This window comes from Echiichthys vipera, assembly GCF_963691815.1.
Source record: "Echiichthys vipera genome assembly, chromosome: 6".
In the NCBI taxonomy this organism is placed as follows: domain Eukaryota; kingdom Metazoa; phylum Chordata; class Actinopteri; order Perciformes; family Trachinidae; genus Echiichthys; species Echiichthys vipera.
In genome coordinates, this window is record NC_139831.1 from 19,874,979 (window position 1) to 19,900,092 (window position 25,114).

The 25,114-nt window shown below is 39.3% G+C and overlaps 1 protein-coding gene across 1 annotated transcript; it reads left to right on the plus strand.

The window, feature by feature from the left end:
• The first annotated feature begins 3,801 nt into the window (after positions 1–3,801).
• ergic1 (endoplasmic reticulum-golgi intermediate compartment 1) lies at positions 3,802–24,525 on the plus strand. The gene is made up of 10 exons (XM_083915471.1): positions 3,802–3,913; positions 11,972–12,033; positions 15,325–15,397; positions 15,879–15,973; positions 18,744–18,868; positions 19,658–19,762; positions 19,868–19,928; positions 20,144–20,244; positions 20,942–21,064; positions 22,645–24,525. Exons 1-10 carry the CDS (start codon positions 3,894–3,896, stop codon positions 22,750–22,752), a joined length of 873 nt encoding a protein of 290 aa, XP_083771597.1. The 5' UTR covers positions 3,802–3,893; the 3' UTR covers positions 22,753–24,525.
• The last annotated feature ends 589 nt before the right edge of the window (positions 24,526–25,114 follow it).

Here is a 25,114-nt window from a genome sequence, read left to right on the forward strand (position 1 = left end):
ACTGTATAGAAATCTGAAGTCCAGTAAATTTCCACATGCTGAGAAACAAAACACTTGGTCTACCAGGAAGACAACAGCAGATGGACATCTCTTGTTTCATTTCATTTGTGACCAAACTGAAACAGATGGGTGAGGATTTCTCCCCGTCCAAAAAAAAGCCTATATTTTAAAGAGCAAACATGATTACAGTCACTGTGGGAAACCCTTTTCATTCGTTGGTGTGGATTGCTGACTCAGATTGGGCAACACTGCTGTCTCATAATAAGGAAGAAGGAGGATCATTATTGGAAGACAACAGGCGTCTACTGACAAGAGGGTGTGTTGAAACTGCACAGACGGGCTGGGGTTGTTTTGTTGTGAAACAAATGTTTACTATTCAAAAACAGGTAGTGTTGCAAAATCAAAATCCCATTGAGTTTCATCTAAATAGTGCCTCATATCATGTTGCCCCATTGCCTAAACATAGCAATGTGTAATTATGTCTGCAACTGAATTATCATGCTGTATGTGCCAAGAGTTTTACTGCTTCAAAAGATCAGGCTGTCATACTTTATAGGCCATGACATAATTCTCACTTGAATGTAACTTGAATAAGTGAGGACTTTCATCCCTGTGAATCCACATCCATGCTGTTTTGACTTCAAACAAGGGAAAATAGCTGCGTTATGTGAGAGAAAAAAAAAAAGGGGGGGGGGGGGGGCTTTAAGGACAGAAACTTAACCAATCACAACAAAGTGCCAAAACTCTCCAGCCGGTTTAACCTAACACTCCTGTGAGATGAGTCAACTGTGATGCACATGCCACAAAGCAGGAATGTTACACACTATACAGCGGAGGAGGGTTGAACAGCTCCGAAAACAATCCGCGCTCAAACATTTTGTCCTCGAATGCGTGTTTCCCTCCAGTCATGAAGTGATGACTGTACATGCTGGAGGTCAGGAGACAAATCAGACACCTTTTGAAAGTGTGAGCAAAGGCAGCTATAGAAGTATCCTGGTGAAGCAATTCAGTGTATTTCCATGAAGTACAAAATGTTCACCTTAATCATTTATTCATGGAACATGTCACTTTTATATTGGTGCTTTCCAAAATGTTCTTAACATATTACTAAAAGTTCAACTGGATAAACCCATGTAGCTTATCCTCTAGGTGTTTGGTCCTTATAGCCGGCAAAAGACAAAGTGTGAAATCAAAATGTGTATTTTGAGTCTAAATTACATGATTTTTTCAAATGTCCTCCCTAAGATGAATAGGAACCTGTATGGGTTTCTTTGCTGTGTGAGACAGAATAATGAAATTTAGGCCTGAAAATATTGTCTGAGTTATTGCTCTGGTTTGGATTCCCATACAGTAATTTTGGCCCGTCATCAACCGTAGCTCTCATCTAGAAAGGGAAGTGAAACAGAGGACGACAGAGAGGCATTTCCTGCGGTCCGACCTTGCTGTCACTTGCTGTCATCCCTGCCTGTTTACTGTCATTGTCACTAGGGGCAACAGCTGAGCCATCAGTGGGAAAACACAGGGCCTATCCTATCTTCTACTGTCTCATCAACACACGTTATTTGGCCCAAAACGTCTGGTTTCATGTATATACTCTGAATGTGGGGACACCAAAAATAATGGCATAGGGAAAAAACCTTAACTAATGGAGTTTGTGGATTTTCTTTTATGACGGATAGGGCTACATTTTTAATAACATTAAAGCAGGACATATCTCTCTGTTTCTGGGTGTGATAATCCAAAGGAAAACCTATATCTGATGTGCGTGATCACAATGGATAACCCGAATGTAAACATTTAACTTGCAGCTAACATAACTTTCCTACCTATCTTTTCGTACGTAACAAGTCATCCATGTTGAAGAATCATTTGCAGGATTTACTAAGACCGTGTGTGTGTGTGTGTGTGTGTGTGTGTGTGTGTGTGTGTGTGTGTGTGTGTGTGTGTGTGTGTGTGTGTGTGTGCAATAAAACCAAAAAGTACTACTATTAAGAAATGTAATTGTGTAGTAATCTTGTTCTTATTCCACACATGTAATTAATCTGTTCACTCAAGCTCAAATTCATCACAAACTTAGAAATGGTCCTGAATACACTGCAGTAACTCAAACTACATATAAGTTGGTAACACTTTACTTTAAACAGAACTCAATAAATTATTTATAAACAGTTACTAGTACAAATGACAGTAATTAAAGTTTTTCTTTTTTATTACTTCCTGCAGTATTGTCACAAATTATTAATACAATTTCTAAATTACTTGTTACAACCTTTCATTTGTTGTCACTCCCCTACTGATTTGAAAACCAACATTAGACTGATCAGTTTAGCCAGGTGGGCTCTTTATCCAGCCTGTTACCTTTATGGATTAATTGGCTACAGAAAAAAATATGTATGTCATGATTACCCTGACATACAACCGCACATGCAAAGTCTATAAACATGGAGGAGAAAGGACGAAACGAGTACCACAGTCGGCAGGGAGTAACAACTAAAGTAATTAAATTGCTTTTTAAAAGATATAAGATATAAGATAAAGATATAAATGAGTAATAAATCATTTTTCACAAAATAAGCCCAACACTGTTTTACATACCAGCCAATAATGTAGATGTGATAGCAGATATAAGGACATATTCAAGTCTTTTTCAAAAATATTATATATGATCCTCATGGTTGTATTGTTTGAAATTGTCAATCACTAGTTGCACCATCTACAGAGGTTTCACATTAGCAAATACATTTATAAACATTTTCAAATGCCCTTTTTATGTGCTTTCAGCTACAGTAAATACTATTGTAGGCTACTATTTTGTGCATATTTCTTATGTTGTGCATATTCATTTAAAATATATGTAATTTTATGCTGTTTTTAGGATGCCTTTTTCACATCTGGCCAGCGACAACAGATGGCACATGTTTTATGTAGACAAAGAAGTTAATAATTTAATTATTATTATGATTATTATGATTATTATTATTTCTTTATTGAAAGGTTACGTCACTGAAGTCACTGCAGTGACTTCAGTGACTTGTATGACATTAAGCCAATGTTTTGCGTACATAATGTCTGAAAAAATAATGTAATGAAACTGTTAAGAAAAGGTATTTCTCAGAATTGTCACAAAATGATCACTGCTCTTTATTTAATATATATATATACAAAACAAATAAAAAAGAAGAAATAAAGTAGCCTAGTTTTATGTCATTTAAGTTATTTAGTGATTCAAATATAGGATAAAGAGTCAATAAAACAATAAACAATTATTGGACCTCAAAATTATTATTTTGCTTCTGTTGTTGTTATTATTATTGTTATTATTATTATTGTTATTATTATTATTATTATTCGTAGTAGTAGTAGTAGTAGTATTAGTATTAATATTAATATTAGGAAAGGCAAGTTTATTTGTATAGCACCTTTCAACATAGGTAATTCAAAGTTATTTACATAAACATTAAAAGCATTGGAAATAAACAAATAATAATAATAACAATAATACTAATAATAACAATATGACATTTATATAGAAAATAACATCCAGATAAAGTGATTATAAAACATAAAAACAAGCAAATATAAAAACAATTTATAAAGAATATCAAAAGGAATATAACCTACAGTGCAATATAAGCAGTTGATGAAATGTTTTGTTTAGTATAATTAAATATTAGACAATTTTCAACGCAAATGATAAAAACGAGTCATCGTTGTCGCCGGAAAAAGAATCACAGCAAACCGGAAGTAGCTCTCAGCCAATCGGCTTTTGCAAAGCGTCCTAAGCTGACGTCAGCCCGGTACCGATGAACCACCGGTAGCATTGAAGAGAGCTGTATGGTAGCCCGTTGTTTGTAGCTTTATCCGCTAATTCCCCTGTCAAACGTGCCAACATCATGCCTTTCGATGTTAGGAGGTGAGTACGGGGCTTCCGTTTATTTGGGGAGGGGTATGAAGCGACGGTGGGGGTGTTTTAAAGACTATGTGCTCCTTTGGGTGAATTAACGGTTGGCAAAGCATTGCCTACTAAAGAGCGAGTCAAAGTTGTAACAGTGTTTTTTACACTTTGGATGAATGGGCTGCATTGTTGCGGGGGGGGGGTTAGTCTGTGGAGTGATGCTCAGGTATGCTCTGAGAGTTTTGCGTGGGTTCCTGCCTGCGCATGTGCAGATGTCCTCATCCAAAAACTTATTACAGTAGCAGACCTGAGCCCAGGGCATAGTAACAGTAATAGTCAATACAGTTTTGTCATAGCAGCATGTTTTTCTAAACAAACGTGAAGTTGTGGTTTAGTCTTTTTCACAAATCACACACACACACACACACACACACACACACACACACACACACACACACACACACACACACACACACACAAAAAGCATTCACAATCATTAGCCATTTGACTTAAAGATGGGATTTTCGGCTCTTAAAAGGGAGCCAGATCTTGTGGTTCAATTCCTTTTTAAAGAGCCGTTCAAAAGACTGGCTCATTTTTAATATGTCCTTATTTATTAAGTAACCAGCCTGGGAGTAACTTTTTAATATCAAAGTAATTCTTGTCGTAAAAAATGTATCTCTTTTCCTAAAAGTATATTTGAACCAGTCAATGTATTAAAAAAATATTCCATATCTAACCAAAATAATTTCACACAAACTCCGCTGTGCTCCTCTCTTTGTGATTGTTCTGCGTCCCACTCAATGGAGCAACAAAGGAGGAGCTTGTGTGTACAGCGTTAAAAATTAAAGTATGGCTCGCAACTGGGACTCGATTCCAATAGTTCGTGTTAAAGAGCCATTAAATAGATTTGCTTTTTTCGTGAACATCAGAACTCTAGTTTGATTAACCGAACAATTCAACTAACCTTTAACTACTTGGGCAAGAGAGCTAATAGTCACACCTACAGGGCTGTTGAAACAGTCAATAGAGCGCACCCTAATCAAAATAAAGGACAGGATGTTTGCACCCAGTGGTCACCTCATAATCTGGGCATTGACAGATACTGATTGGTATTCTGTCAAACTCTTATGATAACATCCAATACCTACTCAATCTTACTCAATTTGAGTGGAAAGTTTTAACATAAACTAGTAAGGCTGCAACCGACAATTATATTCTTGATCAAAATGTAGATTTCTATGTCAAAAAGTAGTGAAACAGTTCCCATTACAACTTCCTTTGTCTCGTTTTGTGACCAAAACCCCAAAGATATTCAGGTTATAACTAATGATATGACGTGATATGCTATGAGAAAAACAGCAAATGTTCATATTTGAATAGCTTAAACGGGAGAATGTTTAGTTTCTTTTCACATTTTTTTCTTGAGAGGTTAATTGATTATCAATATGGTTGTTGACTATTTTTCTGACTAACTGATATATTGACTAACAGTTTTAGCTCTATAAGGTAGATATCCCCTTAACAAAGATAAAGAGATATTTCCTGGTTTCAAAGTCTCTGTCATGGCAATGGGGGATTTTATTTCAGATGAACGGTGTTTGGCCTTTCTCCATGCCAGAAATTCCTGCAGAATGGAGCTATATATTACTGATTTCCGTAAAAGGGACTTGAACCAGCTACCCTCAGTTTCCCAAGCCAAACCCTCACGTGATTTGGACAAAAGTCTGGTAAAAATATTTATGAGATCAGATCTCAGATCTTAGCACTGTCGCCTCACAGCAAGAAGGTCACAGGTTCGCACCCCGACCTTGGCCTTTCTGTGCGGAGTTTGCATGTTCTCCCTGTGTCTGCGTGGGTTTTCTCCGGGTACTCCGGTTTCCTCCCACAGTCCAAAGACATGCATGTGTTAGGTTAATTGATGATGAGTCTAAAATTGCCCGTAGGTGTGAATGGTTGTCTGTCTCTGTACGTCTCTATGTGCCCTGTGATAGACTGGCGTCCTGTCCAGGGTGTACCCCGCCTCACGCCCGATGTCAGCTGGGATCGGCTCCAGCACCCCCGCGACCCCGACCACGGGATAAGCGGTTGAAGATGAATGAATGATGATCCCACTAGTGCTTTAATTGATTTGTTGATAATCAATTTATAAAGTCAGTTTTCAATTAATTTCACAACATTCTCTTGTTCCACTTTCTCCAACGTGAGGATTAGCTCATTTTCTCTGTTTCTGTAAATCTGATATTTTGGGGTTTTGTACTGTTGGTTGGTCCAAGAAAGCTATTGTAGATGTGACTTTGGTAAGTGCTGATGAAAACGATTGTCATTGACAGATCGAGATAACACACAAGCTGCCTGTCAAAGTAATCGCAGCTACTCTTGTCTATCCTACAGACCACGGCTCTGTTGAAATGAGAACACAACTTTTCTAACACACAGGATCTGGTGTAACTCTCGTTATAGCACATGACCTGTGTTTGAGGGTTGTGTGAGAGCGGGTGTGTCGTGGGGTTATCAAGTGGTCACGGCCCTTTCAGACTGACTCGATGCCCTGCTCATACAATCCCTGTATTGCAACAGCTGGAAATAGTTTGATTGACCAACTAACTGATTGTTTCAAGATTTTGCCCGCTCAATACTGGGAGTTGTGAGAGCATTTAGCAACGTAGATTACCATAGATTACAACACGCACGAGGGAAGCATGTCTTTCCAGAATGCTTTCTTTTCTTTGATGGCTGAATCGCTTGAGTTGTAAGTTTATTGAATGTAAAAGTATTACAGCTGATCTTATTCTTTTTTTTTTTTTTAATTGTCAACAGATCCTGTGAAAAGACCAACGTTTTTTTGTGGGCAAGGGTGATTTACTTCATTACCCTTGTCTGTGGAGCTCCAAGCTCATTGGTATCCACTGTAGATGTAATATGTATGATGTATCTTTGAAAATGTAACCTCAGAAACACATAAAGTTTCATTGTAAGAGGAGGCTCAACTGGCAGCCCGTGGGCCACATCTGGCAACCTCTGAGTGGCCCAGCACACATTAAATGGATATACGACAAAAGTAGGTAAACTACATAGCGGTAGTTTATAGAAGGAGCGAACGAGTGAGCCATCTCTCTTATTTCCCATCTCTGTTAAAAGCTGGACATGCAATAGGGGTCCATAAAGGCTGAATCCTCTGAAGACCGTGTAGGCCGGACTGAGCAGTCTTTGAAAAGAGACGGTCTACGGAGGACTTCTTGTTTGCGTCAGCAGCTGTTTCCGCCCCTACCGTTGGCCGTATCCAGAGCCGTACAGAACGCTGCCACATCTCGTTTGCTCTCTGTAATTAAGTGCAATAAAACATTAGTGAGTAAAGCCACAGCCCACTTTATCAATACACCTGTTCAACAGGCACTTGTAGAACACGGTATTTCTATCTGCTCTGTCCGCAGCCTCTCATCAACGGCTGCTGGGTTTTACACAAGCTCAGTGCACTACTCTGCAAATAGCACAAGCTGAAACTCTAGCTGTCTGTTTGAAACCGGTTGGCTTACTTTTTCCACATATCTAAAAATGTAGCAAAGCTGGCTGAGACAAATCCGCCCCGTCCGTCTCTCAGCAGGATGTGCACATGGCTAATTAATATGCATGTCAATTAGATCATCATACCTAATTTCACATCAGAGGACTGATACTGACTGATGTCTGTGTTCTTCATCCTTTCTAAACTTCACTCAGTGACTCAAAAATACAATTTATCTTACTAATATTTGAAATACGTTTCCAGGAAGATGTTATTGAGTTTATACAGCACTATTAGTAGCAACCAATTAGAAATGGAAATTAATTGATAAGAGTGCTGATATGGATTCAACGGTTATATATGAAGCAGTAGACTATCGATAAAACTGTAGTAAAGATATTCATCCCTGATTATGATTGAAAAAATGTTGTGGCGCGTTGTGTCAAGTGTAGTGAGAATTATTGCTAAGGGAAATGTCGGGCCCTGGGCCCTTAGCTTTCTGAAGATGTGGCCACCTTAGCAATATAACTGAATATCCCTGCATTAGACATTGCCTAGAACAGCTGGGCAGTGTAGTTTTTAAGCAAACGTTACTCAAACAGGAGTTAACACATTTTTTCAGGATTATTTTCAGCTGTGGATTAATACACATTTGGTGTTCTAGGGCGGTAGCAGAATTGTGTACATACTGTATATCAGGATTTGGATATTTGTTGCAATATTTGTTAGTTGTATTCATTTATTGTTGTTTTTGGCCCTTTAAATGGAATTTGTCAACAAAAAAAGAGAAATATAGAATATCACTGGCCTTATCCTTTTAAATGTGCTTAAAATGTTTGGAGCCACATTGCTTCTTTAATGTCTGTCTGTCAGAACAACAGAAAACCCAAGCTATTGCCTACTTTAAGGAATTTAGTATTGTTTTTCATCTGTCAGTATTTTTGAAAGGTCTCTCCTTGTACCATCGAAATACAAGTTGTTTCTGTTGTTTATTTCAATTTGCATCCAATCTGAAATTGCAATGTTTCAAACAGGATGAGTGCATTCCTATCCACAAACCAAACACCCAGTTTAAAACCAACCTGACATGAGTCCACGCAGAGTTTTCGTCACATCCCCTCTTAAAATGCTTCATCTTCTGGTCATGTGCTTTTACTTGACACCTAGTAGATGGATGTGGATGTTCTGAAATCTTTTTTTTCTTCATACATTCCTTAAAAATGGCAACAACACTGGAATTACTTCCAACATAATGTATTGGTTTTCTGTGTTCCCTTATAAATGGTGTTTCAACAGTAATATAGACAAAGATTAGCTTCAAATAATAAAGATAACCCCATTCAGAATGACTGAACAGCAGGTGCTCTGAATGCACGAGTTAATAACTGAAAGGCTTTTATCCCCACGTTAAATTGACCTTCAGATTATGTAATTTCTTGACACACGTTTGGTTTGGGTTAACCTGATGTTGTGTGTTTGCTCTGGGATAATAAGATCATGGTGACATAGAGCTTCAGTAAAGATGCTCAGTGTCAATAGATGTCATATCTTTTAATACTGGCAGTGATGGGTGATGTGTTTGCTGCAGCACTTCAGGCAGATGAATCTATAGAAAATGGATAAGGCACATGAGTTGCTTATAGCTTCTGATGTGAGATCATATGTGAGAAGAACATTAATCATAAACATCCGTTATGTGGGTTTGCTCAGTTAAATGAAAACCATGAACTACTGACTCACTATGAGTCATTTGCAAGATGTGGTTCATTTAGTAAGGCTCCTTCCTTGAAAGACGGCCCCCTCGGTGTCAACACAGAGATGCTGGTACACCATGTCCTCACTGATAACAAAACATATGAGACTTTTTTTCTTTACAGAAGACTGAGCCGTGGGAAGTAGTGACGGAGGGACGTGTGTTGACTGTAATTCAGGATATTACAAAAATCAACGATGCACCGAGAGGTGAACTCTCAAGAGTCACAACATTAGTATTCATGAATACTAAGTCTTCTGAGTCAAGGAAATGAAGTGAAACTGAGTTCTCATCCAACCTGAAAATCAGTATACCCCAGTGCATCAGATGTATAGCTGAAGTAGGGCTGCTGGTTTATGGTTAAAATCATAATCAGGATAATTTGGGTCAATAATTTGATCATGGCTATTTAACACTTGCAGGCTTGGGAAAGAACATGCATTTATTGAACTTTTAAAAATAATTTATCTTTCTAACGATGGATATTCTTGAAATCAACAGAAAAATGAAAAAAATCAAATTAGTTGTAGTAAATTTATATATATATATATATATATATATATATATATATATATATATATATATACACACACACACACACACACACACACACACACACACACACACGATGTAATTGATCAAAGTATATGAAATTATATTTTTTACTTTAGCAATAAAAAATATTTTTTGGGTTAAACTTGCATAAAAGTCTCATAATTCAAATATGTAAAGCACTCCACATACTATAATTTAAATGTAACTTCTCAACAAACTATTATATCACCATATCAATATCAAGATAGTGCTCTGATGCCATCATGTTTTTTTCCTTATCTCCAACTCTTAAGTGTAAGTCAGACCTTGTCTGGTGTCCAGATATATCCAGACTGTCGGTGGACAGATGTACAGTAGCATCCATCTGAGACTATTTAAAGTTCACATGGAGTGTAAGTTTCCATCTCACGTCTCGAGTGACCAGACAAGTGAGATTTTGTGTCCACGCTCATATTCGCATTTAGCAGTGGGAAACTGTGACTGCTAAAAATAAGTGTTTGTGATCCTACAGAAAGAGGTGAGGATCTCTGTAACTATTTATAACCTGGCCTCGGACAGACTCAAAGGCGAATCAACTGCCCTCAACTGTTTGTGACGTCTATGCAGTGTGTAAAAATGTACAGCATTTTAAACGTAAAAATAAGTAGCTTAAGATAGCTTGTTGTGTGTTATGTTATAATGATATATATATATATCATGTCATATATCAAGATATAGCATGTTTAGCACTGAGGTGGTGCCAAATAAGTTTCAGGTACTGTCCACAACTTTTGCTAATAGAAAACCAAGAAAAAGCGAGTCGAATCGAGCAGAGCCGGGCCGTGCTGTATCGTGAGGGGGAAATGTCGCATTAGACCTAAAGGAGTTTAAACTATGTAAGCTGACAACAACATGGGCCGCGTATTTTCTCCACAGAGGAGCATGTAGTCCTTGAAAGGAAGTCAGAAAGATGGAAGTCCACAAAACTTGGCTTTCAAGGTTTTCACATGACAGTGGTGTATATAGCAGGGCTCCACCTGGAGGAGGTCAGTACTGGGACTCGGTGGACAAGACACGAGGAAAGAGACTCTTTCTCTGCACATTGAAGCTGACATTCAGGAAGTGTGTTACTCTGGAAGTTATTCCTGATACAGAGCGACCCCTCCTCTCTTTCTGTCTTTCCTATATATCCTGCCAGGCCAGCTATAAGCACGCAATGATCTAATACTAATGGGACATGGGCGCAGGAAGTTATAGATGGATGTGGATCAGAGAGAGAGGAAGAGACGGAGGGAAGCTGGCTGAGGTGTGTAGGATCCAGGGGTCCTTCAGCAATAGATAAAAACAAAGGAGTGAAAGCTGAGGCAAAACAAGAGAAGCAGCAGAGCCAGGGCTGGACAGGACAGGAACCCCTCCCTCCTACTTCCTCCCACGCCCTGCATTGCATCATCTGTGGTTATTTCACTGACAGCTCTAGGTGGAAGAAATGCAAACAGATGTGAGTGGTTTGGAAGGAGATGAGGAAGGGGAGTGAGTGTGAAAGAGGAGACGAGAAGAGTGAGCGGGGTGGGGTTTGTCTGCGATGGAGTTTGGGGTCGAAAATGTTTCACTGCCCAAAAAGGACATGCGCAAGAACTTGTGAACCTAAATAGTTTTGGTGTTGAGTAGCAGTTTTTTTTCCCACCTTCTCAGCTCCCAAAATAGGCAAAAACAGTATTTCATAAGAGAGTTGATTCGAGTCAAGTTCCAATGATCCTCTTCTGCTTCTGATTCACTGATTTACGCACAATCTGAAAATATCTGCATTGCTACGAAAATGTCAAGTTTTAGATTGAGATGAGAATGCTGGTGTTACTGGATGTAATTGTACAGTAACTTACTGCCAAGAAGATCAAACCAATTAGTTGTTGCTGCAGTTGTGTTTATGAGTCCAGTGTGTCTCATGTCACTGGTGTGAGTTCATCTCGGCTTTGTTTTTTTCCTTTGTACATGTTGATTGTCCGAGACCTTTGTTTGGGTCAGGTCAGAATTACACAGCACGCATTCAAAAGAAGAGGTGTTACCCTGTAAAAAGTGTGTGTCTGTGTGTGTGTGTCTGTGTGTGTATGTGTGTGTTGGCGGTGGTCCAGAGCTAACATTCCACCGCTCTTCCGTAATATTGCACACAGCCTTATGGGTACAGAATGTGCTTCTTTTCTCAGCACGTAGTGTTTACATTTTCTCCCTTTTTTTCTCACTCCCCTCTTCCCTTATTTTGTTTCCTTTTCTTCCTTTCTCTCCTCAGATTCGATATCTACAGGAAAGTGCCAAAAGATCTCACCCAGCCCACATACACGGGAGCTTTCAGTGAGTAGTCCTTTGTGCAGGCCAATATTATGAGTTTTATTGTTTTGTATTGGGATATTTCATTGAATCAAGTTTTAGTTGTCCATTTGTCCACATTGGTCCATAATTAGGGTTGGTGTAATAAAGTTATATTTCCCTAACCTGACTTGTCAGATAGTTTGTTACACAGAACCATCTGAGAATGCCTCATTGGGAACTGTTTGGAAAAGGACAGGCACATTAAAAACATATGATTATATGAACCATCTGTCTATCAAACTCTCGCCAAAGTCAGTCAGTAGAAGAGAGAAAAGCATCGAGAAAAGTTTTCAGTGTCAGTTCTGATAAAACTGATGCTATTGCAGCATCCAACCTAACCTCTTTAGGAGCCGTCACTAAGTGCTTTAAATCTTCTTGTCTTTCTCTTGTCAATAAAGTGAATAAATGTACCCAAAGTGTCAAACTATTCCTTTAAATGTTTCTGTAAACCATATTTGTAATTAACATTTCAACAATAGCTGATATAGCCTTAAGGGGTAGCCATAGAGACAGTTCACTTTAATGTCTCAATATGTTAGGTTTTAGGTGTGTGTTTTTTTGTAACTGAAAAAGCCAGCCATTAACAAAAACAGGCTGTTTCAATGTCCTCTATCACGTCTATACATATTGTCATTAACTTACGTGAAGTATTAACTTTTAATCCCAGCTTAACTGAAGAGTTAATATTTAGTGGTCCTACGGAGTTTTAGGGAGGTGGATGTATTGAGGAACAGTTTATGCAGGGGAGGAACTGACAGCTGTAGTTCAAGTACCTGCATGTCCTCGGCAGAGGTGTGTCCTGACGAGTCATTCAGCATGGGGAACTACCTGTTTTAGCACAAACTAGAATGGTAAGAATGTAAATGATCATGCTATGACTTCGCCTCAGGCACCCGAGAAGTCATCAGTGGAAATCTGAATGCTTTTCCTGTCAGGTCATGTGTCTTCCTTCATGTCATCAATACATCATTGTGTAATCAGGGAGCTGTATTGATTATTTACGGCGTGATTAAATACAAAAGACTGGCTGATGACACATTTTTGGCTCCTCTGTCATTTACTAGTATTGGTTATTCAGCTGATGATGACTGAACAGAATGTCAACTTCAAACCAAACTGATGACAGGATAGATTATCAGTGCTGTCATTGAATACTAAACAGGTTTAAAAGGTCCATATGGTGCTCATTTTCAGGTTCTAATTTGGGTTTCTATGAGAACATGTTTACATGCTTTAATATTCAAAAAACACGTTATTTTTACATCATTATACATTATCTTGTCTGAATATACTTGTATTCACTCTCTGTCTAAAAGGCTCCGCTTTAGCTTCTGTCTCTAAATGCCCCTCTCCTGAAAAAGCCCAGTCTGCCTTGATTGGTCTGCATTTCTGGGTCTTCCACATCTGCACTCTCTGCAATGTTTTTTGACACCACAAACATACAGAAGTCCTGACTGCTGGTTCAAAGCAGCTTCTGAGTGCGAAGTGTGTGCATTGCTCTGTGGATGGAGTGTTTTGAGGTTTACAGTATTTATATAACACCTCGACCTGCTTTATAACAATAAAAAACAACAATGAGTTCTCACTTTTTACTTTATGGGACCTTTAAGCAGGTTATTAACACCTTCCTGGATGACGGGGAAGAGAATGGATTTGCTAAAGATATCCACATGGTTTCCACCCATGAGGAAATGGATGGAAGTTCTTCCTGTTCACAGTCAACACCCTTTCCTGTCTCCATCCACTGTCTAGGGGTGAGGGCATTGGGTTGATTTGGATATTAGAAAACTGTTTGCTTCGCACACAGCGGATCAACTCACATTTTTGGCTTATATGTTTCAGTGGCAACAAGAAACAAACTCTCCCTCCTCACAAAGGCCAAATATGTGACCTCTGCTTTTGTTATTCTGTCTTAGGGCCACATTCCTTTGAGTTTAATTTTTAAGGTATTTACTGTGAACAGTAACTCTGTTTTGGCCACAGTGGTTTCCGTAGTTATTTTAGCTTCGGCATTATGTATATCAATCTGATTTTCTTACAAAATGTACTGTTTGCAGTGAAAATTTCCATTTGTTTGTGCTGTGTGACGAAATGAGCCTTTGGCAGAAAAAAAATACCAAGGGATTCATGGTCTTATTGTATCCAACTCTTGGTGTACCAGCTCTGTGAAACAAATCTTACTCTCTTATTCTATCAGAATAAAGCAACTTCTTGAGCCCATTTCGCCCTTTGTGCTAGTGCTGGGAAGGATGAGCTTGAGTAAAACAAAAACACTTGGGGGTCTTTGGAAATCATTTGTCTCGTCAGTATTTCCATTACGGAGTTTAAAATCATTAGTAATCCCCATCCTGTATTGCACCCTTTGAAGCTCAGGAAGAATTACTGTACAAGTCTTTTAATGAACCTGAATTGGTGTCCTGTGTGTCATAGCGACACTCCTTATTGTTTGTTTGTTAAACATTACCTTATGTAAAGCCTCCATCAGCCGCAGGTTTGGCCATGGTGCCCTGCCAACCACAAGGCCACGTGACTGTGAGGTCCTAGGAGACAGTTGCCACGTAAACACACCTCACCTGCTGAGTGAGAGCTTTCTGACCGAGGCTCTCACCATACCCGATAGACCACAGTTGCGCAGTCACAGATCAGTTCCTTCCATATTTATCTCAGTAAACACATGACGACGTTTTATATCACCCCTTGGCTGATTAGTTTGACACATGAAGTGAAATGACAACCTGGTCACTTCTCCTTTTAAGCTCAGGCTCTATTTAGGCTCAGACTGAACAAAAATACTTGTTATGTAAGCTTAATATTTCTAATTTGGGTTTCTGTCTAGCTTTGAGCTAAATCCTTAAAGCCTCTTTGTTGGAGTCGTTTAGGTTTTGATTGTCTTATATGTGAATTTGTCTAAGCAAACATCAAAGGGCTTTTTTGTAGGACTTGTGTAGCATGATATTCTGTAATGTTCGCTGTTTTGCTGTGATTTAATATGCAATCATTATTAGTGTAGGAGGGTCTTTAAAAATCTGTGTAATGTCAGGCGTAACACCACCAGTAAAACTGCTATTTAGGGAATTTATTCCTGGCCGCTGTGATTTCATTAATGTCAATATTTTAGGTCAGCCATTCCTAAAGGCTGGAACAGCGCGGCTCATTTGGGTTGCATCATCCCTTGAAATGCCAGTGTAATTTGAGATTAATGTGAAAAGCCAATTGTAAGATCACCAGGATAAGTTTAATATTAATTCTAACTTTCTACCTCTCTGCCCACAGTTTCCATTCTATGCTGTGTCTTTATACTCTTCTTGTTCCTGTCTGAGCTGACGGGATTCATAGCCACAGAAATGTAGGTATCACATCATCACGTCTCAGAATAAGGTTTTAACTTGTAATAGCATGTGGCTGAAGCACAGGTCTGTAGAGAACAGTTTCTTTGTTGTCACATGGGCACACGACCTGTTGTCTGAGTTAATCATGAATGTCATTGCCCTCATTATGATGTATTCTTCTCGGCCCGTGTTGTAACCAGTGAATGGAGTCACAGGAAATTGGCTTTGTGCATGCGTCAGCCTCTTGATGATGTGTAATAAGTGATGACTTGGGGAGGGGGAGTGTAACAGGAAGGAAATGACACTAACAGAGATGCACAAATGCTTTTTCCTTGCAATTTGCCAGAAGATCGCTCCTCGACTATTAATGTGTGTGTTGTAGAAGAAGAAAGTAGTCTTTTTTTCTTTCTTTTTTTCAACTCAAACTCCTTTTTGAACCTCATTAAAAGTTTGGTTTTCAGCGTAACTAACCATTTTTCTTTTTTCTGTCCATTACAGAGTAAATGAACTGTATGTGGATGATCCTGATAAAGACAGTGGTGGGAAGATAGAAGTGAGTTTAAACATCAGTTTGCCAAACTTACACTGTGATTGTGAGTATATACATAATATATAAAACTCTACACAATTTCTTTGCATTTCTCTTTCTGTTTGTGTGTTTTTATTTTTCCACAATGTTTACAGGCTCCTTTTTTTTTTACAGTTCTTTATCTGACAGTATCGTGCATAACATGCCCTGTAATTTAATGCTGAATGTTGTCTAAACATAAATTATGTTCTAGATAAAGAAGTAGACTCATGATGATTTGTTTACCTGGTGGTGTGATGGCATGCTGCTAGATAACACTAGATTTTAGGGCCAGCCTCTGGCCTGTGTCGCCATGTGCTGCCACACAGCCGTGAGCTGATTTTGAGTTGCCTCTCTTGGCTCGCCTGCTGTACTTCGATGTCAGAGAAGTGGGTAGGACGGAGAGCAGTCACTGGTTATTTGCTCCTCATGACTCCCGTCAGAAACTATGCCCAATGACACACACATTGGTGAAGCCTGGGCAGCGCAGAAAACACACATTCGTTTGATTCGAGCGATATCCAAAAATGGCAAAGCTAATAAATGCTTGTGTGAAAAATGGAGTCCAGATTTCTGCGAGAGAGCCTTTGGCATGCAGAAACACAGCTGTTGGCCATGTGTTTAGGCGAGCTCACTCATGGCATGCCTAAACAAAGGCCGTCTCATGCCATTTACAATTAAAGCTCTCAGTGATTGTGTGTATGGTGGTTTTGTTTATTTGCAGAACTTAAACTTTTTTTCTGCGGTGTGGGGCCCTCTTAAATACCAGCTCAAACACGTTGGTCTAACCACACTGCAGCTGCATGTCATGAGTAGAAATGTTTCTAAGCCATCCTCCCTTCAAGTTTAACTTCTAGACCTCCCAACAGGTTGTCATTCTCATTACAAATAGACTTGGGAGGGAGAAATCATTTAATAATGGAAAAGCTGGCATTTTCATCCATCCCTTTTTTTGAAGTATTTATCTGCTCTGCTTTGCTGTTCTGGATTTAAACACTTCACTGACCTTTACGGGTTGCCATGTCTTTAATTGTGACTTCATGGAAAGGCCTTATAATAACCCCCCACCCCATCCCTGATGCACTTTACATGAACACACTTCCAGTTGTAAATGTCTTAAAAAGGAGAAACAACCAGCTCAGACACACTCGCAGTAGCTGAATTAACGGTCGGGGGCCGGGGGGTGTGGTGGTCCAAGTTGTCTTGAATGTCAAAGGTCAGACAGACGGCATGTGGAGGTTTTTAGCACAGGTCCAGCGGACGTCCCCCTCCTCTGTACTAGCCAACACACGACGCAGGCCAGCTCTGAAAATAGGCCACTGCCGGTGTGCCAACACACGGCGGCCTGTAGGAGGGGAGGTATGGGGTGGGGGTGGGTGGGGGCACAGTGAAGTCTAGATGGAAAAACACAGACAGGAAGGATAGGTGGTCTGTTTGGACTTTGTGTGTTTACTCTGTGGGTCACACAGAATTTCTCTTTCCTTCTCTTCTGTTAATAAAAAAAAGTGTAACAAATAGAACTGCAGCTAACTATTTTTTCATTATCAGTCATATTACTAATTCATTAATGCTGGGTGATCTGGATACAGGTCATGATATAAAATATGTATATAATAATAATTGTATATATTATTTATATAATAATATTTATATAAAACTATTTAACCACATGGTTAGGTCTATTTATGAATTTAACAAATGTACTAAGTATTTGTTGTTGTTTGCATTTTTAAGAGCTGTAGTGTAAAATGAACGTAACTTAAAGTGTTGTCCAAATTATGTAAATAATGCCGTAATGCATATTTACTTCTGGTCTTTCGACCTTGCGTTAGAAACGATGAAGAAAAATACACTGGAGATCAAAATTAGAGAACAAATTATTAATACTTGATTTATTCTGAAGTACTGTTATTTTTCTGTAGCTATACCACTGCTGCCCTAGCATGTTTTTTTAAACAATCAAGGCACTTCAACAAAAACCTTTATTTCGTGAAAAAGCAGTGATCAAAATTAGAGAACAGTTACCACTGTGCCAGAAGAAAAGATTTAAACAATGTTTTCTTCGGGCTATAGGATTAAAAAATGAACAGGAAGAGTAGAGGCCACAGCTTTGAATGACTTCAGCACATCTGTGCCCACAGGACATCACTAGTTTCTCACACTGCTCTGGTTTCATCTTGGTCCATTCTTCCTCAGTCTCTTCCACAGTTCACTAACTGTAGTGGGTTTCTTAGACATTACTTTGTCCCAAGGATTTTCCAGAGATTCTCTAAATAAAGGTTTTTTGTGCCTTGATTATTAAAAAGAGACAATGCTAGTGCCACCCTGTGGTACTCTAAAGTATTCCTAGTCGTACTAGTACCCCGTTTGAGAAACTCTGATTAAGGCAATGTCATTTTGTATCGAGAAATCTCATTATAAGATTAAACTGGTAGACAAAAAATGAACATTTTTAAATTATCACCAAGCCCTACAACTAATAGTTTAGCCTACAAGGTGGTGATGCCATCAATTGACTTATTTTTAGCTGAGACAACATGTTGAAAAGTCAACTGAACTGATAATGAAAACAAATTTGTCAGGTGCAGCCCTAGTTTGGTATTTTTGCTTAAAAAATGATTTAAGAGTTGAAACAATCATCAGTTGTTGATTAATTTCTGTTGTATGGCTAATTGTTTAATCAACCAATCGTCTCGGCCCTGAAAGTATGAAACCAGCAGAGGAAACTGTCTGATATTTTGGTTCATATTGTTATTTGTTTGTTCCATATTTAATTATGTATCTTGTTTCTTCAGTGGTTGGTTTGGACATCCAGGATGAGATGGGCCGCCACGAGGTCGGTCACATAGACAACTCCATGAAGATCCCTCTCAACCAGGGTGACGGTTGTCGCTTTGAGGGAGAGTTCAGCATCAACAAAGTAAGGCCTCATCACACAGTAGAGTGAAGAAGAAGAATAACCCACACACTGTTTTTTGTGGCCGATCCCCTTCTGAGAAAGTCTAATTACATTATGATGGATTGGATAAGAGGCTTGATATTTCTGTGGGTCATAAGCTCATGGACTATATGCTGTTTATTTGTCTTGGACTTGAGTTAAACATAGAGCCCCTGCCTCAGACGAACTAGACCGACCTGCTTCCTCCTCCAGTTTAAATTGAGTTATGTTAAATGGAAGAGCTCTGGGATCGGCTTTGATTACATCTGTAGTCTGGGCCCTGTGAAGCCCTTTTTGCCCTCTCACCCTCTTGTGCGTCAGTCTTTCCAGTCCATTTAAAATGATTAACCCAGCAGTTGTATATTTAACACTCTTGCTTGTGGAATATTCTGAAATAAGTAAAAACGTGTTAAAGTGGATTTTTTCTTCCAGAGGCAAGGGCCATTTAGTTTCCAACAAGTGTGTGTGTGTGTGTGGGTATTCAGACATGGTCATTAGTTAACTAAATGTGTTGCAGGTGCTCACACAAACTTACCTAGCTCGGGGCAGGCCAGTGGTTGGAGCAGTCGCCCCATCTAAAGAGGCTGAAGGTCGCGGGTTTGACTCTGACCTGCGGCCCTTTGCTGCATGACCCCCCCTCTCTCTCACCCCATGTCCTGTCTGTCCAATATAATTAAGGCTTGAAAAACTGCCAAAAAAAAAAGAAAATTTACCTAGCTCCGTGTGCGTGTGTGCGTGTGTGTGCGTATGTGCGTGTGTGTGTGTGTCCAGGTACCCGGAAACTTCCATGTATCGACGCACAGCGCTACAGCGCAACCCCAAAGCCCGGACATGACCCACAACATCCACAAGCTGGCCTTTGGAGAAAAGCTCCAAGTGAGGACACACACTAATACACACCCTGTAAAAAACAAATGATACAGAAGAGCCCTACAGAATCGAGGCTGAACACAGATCTCTTTTCTCGCTGTTGTCACGCAGGTACAAAAAGTACAAGGAGCCTTCAACGCTCTAGGAGGGGCTGACAAACTGTCATCTAATCGTACGTATCCAGGCTGCACATGTACTCATTATAACCACTATGTGACTTTTATGTAAGGCCTTGGATTATGCAATGAAATGAGACACCTAGTGGACGTCTGTGGAGGGAACCCCAGCTGACACTGCATCTCAGATGGAAAAGGCTTCAGCCAGTTGAACAAAACCTACATCCATATTTGGACACTGTTCTTATTGAAATACCTGTTTCTCTTGCAGCTCTGGCCTCACATGACTACATACTGAAGATTGTTCCAACAGTGTATGAAGACCTATCAGGCAGACAGAGGTTCTCCTACCAGTACACAGTAGCCAACAAGGTGCTGTCATCCTCCTCTCTTTCCTTTCCCTCTCATCTACTAGATCCTACCCTCTGTGTCATATATTGTTTTTGTCAAGGCGGCACCATCCCAACATATGGCCACAGCATATATATCACCGTGTTAACTTGTGCACTCATCTGGAAGTGAAAGCTCACCCCTAGTGACTGGAAACGCTCCCCAGATGTCAACAAATCATAAACACACTTCCTAGAACTGTGTTGACTGACAGCGGAGTTTGGAGTAATAACAGTGCAGGTGATTCGAGGGGGATGAGGGGCCTGAGCAGAATATTATAAAATCTCATTGCAAAAACATAAACAAAGGTCCAGCTGAGACATGCACCAGTGCATCTTTTTTGCAGTAATGTGATTTATATAAACTCACTGATATCCATGTCAGCACATAACAATGACTCGCAACACATTGTAGCCTCCTCCCGCTTACTTCATCAGTTTTATTCAGCCAAGATTCATTTTCGATGAATCATTTATGACTTTTGAGTGATTTTATCCAAAACCAATTCTGGAATGACTCATAAACGCCAGTGCCTCAACTGGAGATATGAATTAAATAACAGATTGCTCTAAATTGATTTTTAAACATAATATTCTGAATGTTTATTTATTTGATTTCTCACAAGTTCCAGAATGTATTTAATGTTGTAACACTTTTTTTCTTCTTTCATCCCACACAGGAGTATGTCGCTTACAGCCACACGGGCAGGATCATCCCAGCCATCTGGTTCCGGTACGACCTCAGTCCAATCACAGTCAAGTACACAGAAAGGAGACAGCCCTTCTACCGCTTCATCACAACAGTAAGTGAATTTTACTCTTCGCTTTGCCAGAGCGAAAAAACATTTAGGGTGTCAGTCAATTTGTTTAATTCAAGGTCTTTTTAAAGTCTTAAATAAAGGGAAGACTGCGATTTTAGGCTTTATACATCATCTTAAAGCTGCAATAACAGGTTTTTTTTTGGCACTTAGAGGCAGTGGAAACAAGCTGTGAATACTGAGTATTCACCTTTATGTTGATATGGCGCATTTTTTAGTAAATGTTTACCTATTTACACATCCAGTAAATGCGGAGTAACATTGGCATTACCAAATCAGGTCCACTTACAGTCCAATATTAACTCCTTTTTTTCTTCTTCATTTTTTTTTGTTTGGTCTCTACCCTCCCCTATGGGGATATATACATAGCCAGTTCAAATATGTACTAATTTATGTTTATTAAATTAAAATGAGAAAAAATACTATGTGTAACATGAAAGTTGTTAATTGTAGAGATGAACCCACAGGGAAATTTCATCGACTCTGCAGTTCCCCTCAGTTCTCAGGCGCTTTAAAGCATCTGTCAGCTAATCATTAGCAGCTAGCTGGTGAACATAGTGGAGCATTTAGCAGCTAAAGAGCTAGCTAGTTCCCTCAGGAGTCGGTGGAGACCAAAACAGCTAAAAGAAGAGTGAATATTGGACTTACATTCAATGGACGGTCAGAAACAGGACTCAAGGAAAATGCTAATTCTGCAATGTGTGTGCTGGATGTGTAAACAGGCAACTGTTAGCTAACACATTCACCATAACAGCTTTATAAGCTAATGTTATGTCAGATCGATGTACTGCTCCTATATCGCCAAAAAAGCAGTTACTGTAATACAAGTTTAATGTAAAACCTAAATTTTTTAATAAGGAATCCAAATGGTAACACAATGTCTCAGATCTACAACTGTAGTTTTTCACATTTGCTTTGATGATTTTAGGCTCTTTTTTTGTTATTCTTTGGTATTTTGAAGTTTTAACGAAAAAGTTTAACATTTTGGAAAATATGCTTGAAAATATGTGATTTCTTTCTTAGAGTGAGAATATGGACACCTGTATGGTAAATATGAAGCTACAACCAGCAGTAGGCCAGCTTAGCTTAGCATAGAGAAATGGCTAGCCTTCATCTAACCAAAGATGAAAGAGTCCACCTCAATAACAATTTTAATAAAACCCTTTTCTCTTTCTGTGCTCCTCTCCCCACTTGACCCCGTCGGTTGAGGAATTTTGTCCGTACCACCTCATCAGGAAGGTTTTCTGCTGACTGATAATGCGGTCAGGGTTTAATTGGATGCCTGTCCGATGAGCTACCCTGTTATTTGTCTTTGAGATGTTTAGGTTTATCATGACTTAAGGCACGGGTAGGAGATGACTGTGCTCATAGTGTGATTATGAGTCATGGCTTAAGCTTGTGAGTCAAGCTGCAGCAGGACTCTGCTGGATTCGAGCACATTCTGAGGTGTCAGTCTAAAGTATTGTTAGGATTAAAAGCAGCCGATATCAAGCCATTTGTAACCGGAGAAGAAAACATCGCAGCTTTTGAATGGAAAGACTGACAGAATGACTTGTTTTCTGTAGATCTGTGCCATTGTCGGCGGGACCTTTACAGTCGCAGGAATCATCGACTCCTGTATATTCACCGCTTCAGAGGCCTGGAAGAAGATCCAAATTGGGAAAATGTCATGAGGACCGCTCCCCACTCCTCCCTTTACAGCCTATTTATAAGTTCCTAGCCTGTTAGCTAAATCCAATCCTGCTCGAACCTACTTCCTTTTCGTGATTGTATCAGCGCAACCAATGAAGTGGCTCCGACCTCGATCTAACTACCAGGCTACACGACTGTGTCTCAGTTACTGACGCTCCTCCTCAGGCTTCACCTGCTCTGGTGACGTGGGGACGCCGACTGTAAGATGTTTGCTTCCTCCATCATCAGTGTGAGGAGAGAAGAAGAAGAGCTCTTTCGTTACTGTGGGAAAAGAACTGTTTGTCAGGGTTCAGTATGGATATTTGAAGACTGCACTTAATTTTTTTTTAGAATGAAGTAAAAGAAAAACTCAAAGCTGATATTTTGTTCTGATATTATTTTTTTAAATTAGTTTCTAGCATCATGTAACACAAATCTCCACATATTTTTAATGATAGAGAAGTTCATTTACAAATAATAAGACATGACTATGTGTTCAAATTAGTTAAAGAAAGGATTGTTTCCAGAGCCAGAATATATCAGTCTGAGTGTGCTTTTTGTTTCCCCGGGAAGGAAAAGCAATGTCCCTCCCATGGAAAAATATGTACAATAGTTAACGGCGAGAGACGAATCATTTTGCAAGTCAAGAAAGTTGCAGTTTGTTGTAAAACGGTAAAAAGGAAAGCTACATAATTCGATTACACAGCTAAAAGTGTTGTTTCGCTAAAGTGCGTGCGTGCGTGCGTGCGTGCGTGCGTGCGTGTGTGTGTGGTAACTTAGCTATGACAATCTGCAACTGTCTTGACATGCAAAATCATCTTTTAAATCGACCAAAATCGACATATTTTTCATGAAATAAGGTTCCAAGGAATGGGAGAGACTTTGCCTTTCTATATTCCAGCGAATGATCTTTTGAAGGAAGTGTTCTGAATTCTAAGCCTGGACTGAACTTTTTGTAATGTGACATCATTTTTTCAGCTCATTTTATTTTAATTTCCAGTATTCAAACTGTGTGCCTTTTAGGTTTCTCTTCCACCGTAAGAGATTATCACCAGCCCCCATGTTTGTCAACCACTTCATTGCATGTTACAACTTACTGTGTAGTTTACCTTTCAGTCAATTTATACTATATATTTCATCAACGCTGTCCAAAGTTCTAGTTTTTCATTTTTCCATTCCATGTCCATAGCGAATGACTTGTTTTTTTTCTAAGAGATCAATTCATTTAGTTTGATTTTTTTGTTTGTTTGTTTTTTACACGGTACATGAACATGTTTACTTTTTAGTTTCTATGAAGTTGTAAATTGTAAAGAAAATGTGGTCTTGTAAGGAGAAAACTTGTCTGCAGACCATGGCTGGATTATGGACCGGGCCAGGAGGGCCAGTGCCCCAGAGGTTCTCTAGCAGACCAAGGCACAAGACTTCTGAAGAACGCCAGGGCCCTCAGTGTGCACAGTTAAAGCTGTGAGCTAAACACTAGTTTCCCCTTACAATGTGAGGGTCCCCAGACCCCTTTAATGTGTGCTGTCATTTAAATAAATGTGTCCTGGGGCCTCACGGAACCATGATCCAACTCTGGCCCACAGGTTTTTCACCTCTGCGCATTTTTCTTCCTTTTATACTGTTGTATAAAAAGACTCTGATCAAGGACAGTGTTAATCACAAGCCTTCAGAAACTGGCCTTTGAACTGTGAAGGTCATCCACTTCCTGTTCCATCTCAAATGACTGTAATGCTATGTGTTCCTCTAGTAAAGGTACCATAGAAATAACTGCTCTACGCTCTGTGTTCAGATTTTTGCCATCTATTTTACATGTTGAGCTAACTTTAATTCTGATTTCTTTTCCTCCTTTTTAATCTATCCAAATAGTTTGTTGTACATTTTTACAGTACAGTTTGTACAGTCTTATGGGGAAAAATCAAGGCAAAAGATTTTTTTTAAAATGGACTCATAGACATGGGTCATCAAAAGTGCTTGAATTTATATATTTTGTGCAAGAATGGAAACTGAACTTTTGATATTTTATTTAGTTAATGTCCAGAAATAGGTTACGCAGTTCTCTAAAAGTTTCACGCATCAGCCTGCTAGTTCTCATTATCAAAATTCCTCAGTGTTGTAACAGTAATTAAAGCAGTGGGTTATGTTTCAGAAGGTGTGGGAACCCTGATTGTAGGATTTTGTTTACAAATCTCAAAGGGAGTACTCGACAACTAAATTGACTAAATTAACAAGGAAGATTTTATATATCTGGCCTGGACAGGTACAAGAAATGTGTTATCTCATCTCATCTCGGCTCATCTTCATCCGCTTATCCGGGGTCGGGTCGCGGGGGCAGCAGCTTTAGCAGGGGACCCCAAACTTCCC